Raw genomic sequence first — 8,558 nt, 5'->3', positions numbered from 1 at the left:
TACGGGCGCGCGCCAGCTCCCACGTGACGCAGTGAATCTGGTCTCTTCTGCAGGTAGTAATATTTTCCCCCCCGAGTTAAAGCTCCGTTATCGGTCATGGCGCACAACATGATGCTGTACTGGGGCTCCGGTTCTCCTCCGTGCTGGAGAGTCATGATCGCTCTGGAGGAGAAGATGCTGCAGGGATACAAACACAAACATTTGTCTTTTGAGAAGAACGAGCACAAGTGTGAAGAAGTGAAAGCTCTCAACCCCAGAGCTCAGGTGCGTCCAGACGCGCAACAGATAGTTAGTTATGATTTTTTTTGAATGCATGAACGCATCGAGATTGTACTGCGTGTGTAACTTTGATTCACGCCACACAAATTAACTTGAACTCTGCACTGTTTTATTCGCAGGTTCCGACTTTCAAACACGGAGATATCGTCGTGAACGAGTCGTTCGCCGCGTGCCTTTATCTGGAGGTAAAGCTCCGAAGGGGCGTGTCGTGACGTAATTCAAATATTTATAAACCGTTACTTTTATTATGTAAGGAGGTCAAATTACATTAAAAAAAATGATGGTTGACTTTTTTACATCTGAATGTTATGGAAACCCATTTCCGCCACGGAAAATAAATACATTTATAATTGCAACTTTTTGATCTCACAATACACTCTTTTGTCACTATTGAGGAAAAACAAACTCATAATTATGAGTTATTTAAAATTTCAGTAAAATATAAATTTATGAATGCATATAAACCCAGAATCATGACGCAACATGTTATTTGTACATTGCGAGATATTAAATCAGAATCATGAGACAGAAACTCAGAATAATGAGATGGTCGTTTAGAAGATATAGACCCAGAATCACAAGACGTTCATTTTCAATCGTGATATATATATATATATATATAAACTCAGAATCGCAAAATATTAGCCCAGCAGGTGCACAACGTCATAAATCGTTGATATTTGCTTAGATTTTGGTTGCGACGTCAGGTGAACAAAATTCAAGTCTGTTAAATTCATGTCCAATACAGCTGACGTTGATATCCGTTGCTTTTAGGTTGTGTAACCGAAATCCGTTAGATACTGAGATCAACACGCTATACTTTTTTAACCGAAATGCAACGTCATGCCCAACATCAGTCTGGTGTTATATTAGATGTCCGGTTCCTGGTGAAAGGGCTGGGTGATTAAGAAAAGAGTGTATGAAAAATATCTCAAGATATTTATTGCAATATCAGTAATTATAGTTATGCATCTCAGAAGTAATATGGAAAAGGGTATTCCGTTATCGCTGAATGAAAAGCACAACTAGATAAACCTGAAGGCATTAAACCTGATTGCACAAAATATGTGGTTTGTCTGTGTTTAGCTGCTCTGTTTGAGTTGGGTCATTCCACCACTTTTAATTTAAAAGTCTGCGAAAGTGATTTAGATTTTCGGGATGAACAAGCTTGAGTTCAGTTGAGGGTGATGGTCCTCCATCAAGAAAGAAATAGACAGGCTGAGATGCGAGCAGCTATCTTCAGATCTTCAGGACGGAACGAGAGCTAGAGTTGAAGAAGAGCGGTGAGGTTTCTGAACCACAGAAGCTAAAGAAGCCACGTGGACCGAGAAGAGAAGCGCTCCGAGAACTGAGCCTTGAGGAACACCACTAGAGCCTCGGACGCCTCGCCTCTCCGAGATTTTAAAGTTTGTCGATCCGGCAGTCGTTATAAATACTTTTTGGTATACAATTTTAAAAATGAACGCTTCTGTCTGATTAGTAGACCTACGTTTATCCGTAAAGAAGCGAACAAGAGGGAAAATTGTTTATTGCTAAAAATGTTTCATAGCAAAAAACAACGAAAGGGAAGCGTGATATTTCGGTGCTTTTGCATTTGTTTGCAAGACTTTTGTTGTCCAGAAAACAAACAAGTGAATACAATGCAAAGTGAAGTCATTGTAAAGTTTGTTTTTTATTTCCACCACAGTATTAAAAAACAAAAAAATTAATTGTGACTATTAATAGGATGTTGAGAACATTGGAAACTAGTACAAAGTGATCATTTGCAACTCGTTTATCCCGGTTTGTTTATTTCCACTACAACCCATTGAGTTGTTAATTATGGAAACTTGTTTCTGACATGGATTTAAAAAAGGTTTACGACTTTTATCTCCTAATTGGAAGTTTTTCCGTCACAAGAGTTTATATTGTGAAGGTAGTTATTATTTGAGATTTCGACTCAGTTCTGATGTTATTTTTAGAGTTGGTATTCCTTGATTATTTTCTTTGTGTTTAAAGTTTAATGTCTAACTAACTCTGAAAACATTTATCAAGGAAGAGTAGTGATAATAATATATTTTTTGTGATAAAGTACTAGATCCAGACTGATGACAGACGTGTGCTTTTGGTTTCTAGAGCACGTTTAAGTCTCAAGGCACCCGTCTGATCCCAGACGACCCGGCCGAACAAGCGCTCGTCTATCAGCGAATGTTTGAGACCAACAACCTGCAGCAGAAGATGTGTAAGTGCCCTCAACAGTCAGCATGCTTCATCTCCTAAAACACGCAAACGTCCGGCTTGGACTGATTCTGATCGAGTAAAGCTCAGATCTACTTGATTCTCCGTCAATCATTTTCTAGAAGAATCTGATCATCGAGATCTTTTGAGGAGCTTTACTTTCATCTCCAGAACATCTCACATCTTCTAAGGAGACTTTATTTCTTCAGCTCTCCGTCAGCATTGAATGATATTCATGTGTTATGAACTATTTGTCTCATCAGCTTGCATACTAATATTTTTGCGCCTCTGAATAAAACTAAGCTGTTTTCCCCTAAATGTTCTCGCCACATTAGAATATATGAGCCATAAAATAGATCAAATATGTAAAACACGTGCTTTTGTTCAGATGACGTGGCTTTCTACGAGTGGTATGTTCCTGAAGGAGAGAGACTCGAATCGGCTCTGAAGAGGAATAAAGAGAATTTAATCACCGAGCTCAAGCTGTGGGACGGATACCTGGAGAAGGTTGTCTTTTATTCAGATTTATTGCTAATATAAAGCACTCATTTATTACTTCGTATTGCAGTCTCATCGTAAGTTATGATTGTGGCCGTTTCACAATGACTAATCAATAAAATGTTTCGGTTTCTGGAGGGTGAGCTTGACCTTTGTTTAAAAGTCTTTTTTTATTATTACTTTCTAAAATGAATCATTATCAGAGTGGATTATTCGTGGAGTAGTATCTGTAGATAATGAAGCACTTCTCTGGTGTTCATCAGATGGGTAAAGGCTCGTTCCTCGCCGGTAAGAACTTCACCATGGCTGATGTGGTTTGTTTCCCCGTCATCGCGTATTTCCCACGACTTCAGTGAGTCAATCGCTCTGGATATAGCGTATATTTCTTCACATTTTCTTTGTGGGTCAGATGCATTATGTCATGGGAGCTTTGTAAAATACCGATTCTTTGAGTTCGTATCAGATAATGAATGCATCACGAGGGTTAATGATTGTTTCTGCGAGGGGAAGGTTCAGATGAGGCCGGTTTAATGTTTGATCTGGTTTCAGCTGTCCTCCAGAGCGGTGTCCCAGACTGATGGAGTACTACGAGATGATAAAAGACCGTCCCAGCATTAAAGCCAGCTGGCCTCTTGAGTGGCTGGAGAAACCTGAGGGACAAGACACGCTTAAGAACCTGTGAAGAACATCAGGACTTCCCGAACACCACAGCAGCCAAAAACCAATTTACAATTTTCACTTCACTGCATTAAATCCTGACCCTTGACTGTTATCCGTTGGTTTAAAGTGCAGCAGCTTCAGTTTGTCTGGAGTGTGGTATTTAACCTCTTTAACCCAGCAGGCCACTTCATTGTTAATTATGGCTGTAATGATTAATGTTAACCGCTTTGTTTGGGACTAATTAAGTTTTATTCTGTTTGGTCGAAATAAACCACATATTTACCTTCATTTCAACCAAAAAGGAAGAAATGTGGTTCAGTTTTACATGATTAGCATTATACAGCTTACTGTTTTTCTCAACTCACATACCCATAGTTATGTCCCATAATTGCATGAAGTGTGTGGAATCATTATAAAGCCTTATAAGCATTTTTTTTATTATAGTAAATATTGATTGATACTAATGCTTTAGTTACGGTAGGAGCACTTTCACATTTAGCGCTGTCTCCAAAGAGAAATAATACCTAAAACTGGTACAGTATAATAATATATTGCTACTTGATTTAACCTTTAAATAAATGTAATTGTTGTGACCTAATGTTTTTAAAAGGTGTCATGACCTGCATGTAGAGGTCTGTATTAAAGCCTCCTGCGAGTTTCTGTTTAAAACATCCTCATTATTAATAAAGCATTTTTTAAATCAAGGTCCAAAAACAGCGAGTGAATTCAAACTTTGAGAAAATCGATCTATCACTGGATCTCTTATTTTTACAGACATCACGATTTATTTCAGGATCTTTAAACAAAAACATAATTGTTCCTATAAAAGCATATCAGTTGAGGGGTTAGCATGTTAGCTTAGCACAGCATCAAACCCCGACTGTTTATGAGATTAGCATGTTTTTGCTAGTTTTAAAGTGATTCAAGTAATCTGATGGTAAGATAGAATGAGGCCATATCTTTATCTATATATACACTAAAGTTTTATCCGGTTTGGTAAAAATAAACACCATATATAAGGTGAATTATATAAACTTTGGAAACCAAAAATGTTTTGGGAATGTTAGATTTACGTTCTAAGAACGTTCTTTAAACAACGCTAAAGTTTTTTTCGCGCTTCTCCGATTCAAAGCACGAGCCGCAGTTCCATTTCCGGTCGGCAGGTGTCTTGAACGCGGGGCAGAGTCAGAGTGACGCAGCATAACTTGTGGCTCATTTATACCCACGATCGCGTGTCAACAGGTCTTATTTCAGAGTTAAAGCTCCGTTATCGGTCATGGCGCACAACATGATGCTGTACTGGGGCTCCGGTTCTCCTCCGTGCTGGAGAGTCATGATCGCTCTGGAGGAGAAGATGCTGCAGGGATACAAACACAAGCTTCTGTCGTTTGAGAAGAACGAGCACAAGTGTGAAGAAGTGAAAGCTCTCAACCCCAGAGCTCAGGTGCGTCCAGATGCGCAACAGATAGTTATGATTTTTTTGAATGCATGAACGCATCGAGATTGTACTGCGTGTGTAACTTTGATTCACGCCACACAAATTAACTTGAACTCTGCACTTTTTTATTCGCAGGTTCCGACTTTCAAACACGGAGATATCGTCGTGAACGAGTCGTTCGCCGCGTGCCTTTATCTGGAGGTAAAGCTCCGAAGGGGCGTGTCGTGATGATAATATTTATAAACTCACGCGTGCTTTAAATAAGGCATTCACACAATCCAAGCGTGTTATAATTCCCATAAACCATCAAATAAGTTGGTCGTCAAAAACAATCCGTGAAGCTCAACTAGTTAGTCTAGTTATGATTGACGTTCAATTACACCTGAATATTATGGAAGCCAGTAAATAATGTAAAAATGTAATTGCTATTTTCCATCTGAAAATTCCTAACGATTCTGAATTTTGAGATGTGTGTGTGTGTGTGTGTGTATATATGTATATATATATATATATATATATATATATATATATATATATATATGTGTGTATATATATATGTGTATATATATATGTGTGTGTATATATATATATATATATATATATATATATATATATATATATATATATATATACACACACACACACACACACACAAAAATCCGTTTTTTCAGCATCTTTATAAACTGACATTAAAGTATGATGATTTGCACAATTAATTTTATAGCTCTTTGATTATTTGACAAACCGGTTCCATGAGAACTTGCATTCACTGGCGAATCATGAACTTTTTTCCTTCATCAGTCGTTATTTGCTTGTAGGACAGCGGGTTAGTGGTGTATTTTAAACAAATATGATTACGTTTGGTAGGCTATGAGATGCATATACTTTGTAATTCACATTGTGTATCAAAAAGTGTACAACAAGCCAAAAAAAACCACGAGATTTGGTTTTATAAAAGTATTTTTACAAAAAGTACATCTGGGAAAAAGGGGGTCGTCTTATATTCAGGTCAATAAGGTATTTACTTTAAAGAAAAATACCAAAGTGGTTTAGAAAACGTTTGTCACGGTGTGGACTCGACAAAATAACTTTTAATCTTCTACAAAAAAACAAATACTGCTACAGACAGAAAATAACCACATTTACTACAGTGATCAGAAACAACCAGGGACTAAATACACAAAGTAAATGACATAATTAACAAGACACACCTGAACATAATGAGAAAATTAACAGAGGAACGGAGTAGAGAAATAGAGAAGAAAACCAACAACAAAAAAAACAACCAAATGTGTGACTCTGAAGAAAATGTGAGTGGTGCTTGCCTTGGCAAAACTTGCGCCCGGTTGCTAGTTACTAGTTGCCATTGAGTTTTATAAAGCTCTGAGCACTTAGCTAATCATTATTAGCATGTAGCACTGCTAGTAGGAGTAACATGAAGTTCAGTTTGCCAACATGAGCCAGAAGAACCAACTGTGTCTGTACGATGTTCTGATGCAGAGATAAAGGTGTTGCTAAGCGGTTGCTAGGGTAAATTGGTTGGTTGCTAATAAGCAGCTTGGTAGCTGACAATGATGATGCACTTGTCAGTAGGAATGATGTAAACCAACCACTATGTCTCTGACTTTCCGATTGAAAGATATGCCTGTTTGAGTTGGGGTTGCTAGGGTGTTTGATAATGGTTGCTAAGGCATGGATAGATGTCTATGGTGACTCAGGATTGGCTGTTTGCTGCCCCGAGTCAAACGAGCCCACCCCCATGTCTCCATGACATTCTTTTTTGAAAATATGTACGTTTGGATTTTGGTTGCTAAGGTCATTGATAATGGTTGCTAGGACGTGGCTATGAAAAGGTGATCTCTGATCCAAAGATATCCATCTGAACCATTATAATGGCAGTCTATGGGATCTGTTGAAAATTAACAGAGGAACGGAAAGTAGAGAAGAAAAACTACAACAAAAGAGTCCAAATGTGTGACAACATGTAGCAATAACTAGAAAGTACGTTTCCTGAAGAAAATATGAGTGGTGCTTGCCGTGGCAAAATTCACGCTCGTTTACTACCTACTGTTGAGTTTTATAGAGTTATCATCATGAATGAGCATGTAGCTAGTCACTGTTAGCATGTAGCACTGCTAGCATCACTAACATGTCTGAAGTCCGGTTTGCTCTGTCTCTATCATGCTTATTAAGTGACTAGCATGTCGCTAGCATGTTTCCAGCATGATTAGCAAAGTGACTAGCATGTGGTTAGCATGACTAGCATGTCTAGCACGTTTCCAGCATGATTAGCAAATGACTGGCATGTGTCTAGCATGTTTCCAGCATGATTAGCAAGTAACTAGCATGTCACTAGCATGTTTCCAGCATAAGCAAGTGACTAGCATGCTAACATACCACAGGTTGCTATTTACTATTGACGAAGAACCAACTCCCATGTCTGTACGATGTTCTGATGCAAAGATATAGGTCTTGCTAAAAGGTTTCTAGGGTATTGTGTTTGGTTGCTAAGGGGGTGGCTCAGCAGCTATCAGTCATGATATTATAAAGACTGCTTGTCAGTATGAATGATATAAACCAACCCCTATGTCTCTATGACTTTCCGGTTGAAAGATATGCCTGTTTGAGTTGGGGTTGCTAGGGTGTTTGATAATGGTTGCTAAGGCGTGGATAGGAGAGATGTCTATGGTGACTCAGGATTGGCTGTTTGCTGCCCCGAGTCAATCGTGCCCACCCCTATGTCTCTGTGACGTTCTGTTTTGAAGATATGCAAGTTTGGATTTTGGTTGCTAAGGTCATCGATAATGGTTGCTAGGGCGTGGCTATGAACAGGTGAAGTAATTCATGATTGGCTGTTGGCTGCCTCGAGTTAAACGAGCTCACCCCCATGTCTCTATGACACTGATCCAAAGATATCCATCTGAACCATTATAATGGCAATCTAGGGGATCTGTTGCTAGGGTGCTCTAAATGGTTGCTAGGGCATGGCTTGACACCTTCACAGCGATCCAGAGACTTTGATTGGTTAGCTGAGTAAAATGAGCCCACCCCCATGTCTCCATGACAACATTTTAATGCAAAGTTATTTTGATTTTGCGAAATTCCTATGTAAATTACCATATTAGGAAAAACACACTTATTTTTCGGTCGATTTTTCGCCCAGTGTACGATCATCGTGCACCCGATCGCTTATAAAAGTCATAGCACATCTTTCCTCAATAACCTGCACGATTTGACGCCCGTTTCATGGGTCTGTGGCAAAAACTGTGGGACGAGTTACCTTAAAAGGCAAGCAGCACTAATAATATATTTTTTGTGATAAAGTACTAGATCCAGACTGATGACAGACGTGTGCTTTTGGTTTCTAGAGCACGTTTAAGTCTCAAGGCACCCGTCTGATCCCAGACGACCCGGCCGAACAAGCGCTCGTCTATCAGCGAGTATTTGAGACCAACAACCTGCAGCA

General features: G+C 38.9%; 2 protein-coding genes across 2 annotated transcripts in view; both read left to right on the top strand.

The window, feature by feature from the left end:
• LOC122335235 (glutathione S-transferase A-like) lies at positions 1–4,358 on the top strand. The gene is made up of 6 exons (XM_043233050.1): positions 1–264; positions 399–464; positions 2,395–2,500; positions 2,885–3,003; positions 3,258–3,346; positions 3,544–4,358. The coding sequence occupies exons 1-6, from the start codon at positions 97–99 to the stop codon at positions 3,674–3,676; spliced, it is 681 nt and encodes a 226-aa protein (XP_043088985.1). The 5' UTR covers positions 1–96; the 3' UTR covers positions 3,677–4,358.
• Positions 4,359–4,816: 458 nt separating this feature from the next.
• LOC122335234 (glutathione S-transferase A-like) overlaps positions 4,817–8,558 on the top strand; it is a 10,602-nt gene continuing 6,860 nt past the window's right edge. Inside the window, exons 1-3 of the mRNA XM_043233048.1 lie at positions 4,817–5,098; positions 5,228–5,293; positions 8,461–8,558. The exon at positions 8,461–8,558 is cut by the window's right edge and continues 8 nt beyond it. Of these exons, the coding sequence (XP_043088983.1) occupies positions 4,931–5,098; positions 5,228–5,293; positions 8,461–8,558 (332 nt within the window). The 5' untranslated portion in view covers positions 4,817–4,930. The remainder of the gene's footprint in view (positions 5,099–5,227; positions 5,294–8,460) is intronic.

This window comes from Puntigrus tetrazona, unplaced genomic scaffold (genome assembly GCF_018831695.1).
Source record: "Puntigrus tetrazona isolate hp1 unplaced genomic scaffold, ASM1883169v1 S000000746, whole genome shotgun sequence".
In the NCBI taxonomy this organism is placed as follows: Eukaryota; Metazoa; Chordata; class Actinopteri; order Cypriniformes; family Cyprinidae; genus Puntigrus; species Puntigrus tetrazona.
The sequence above is the reverse complement of the archived record's forward strand: the minus strand, read 5'-3'. Positions and strand labels throughout refer to the sequence as shown.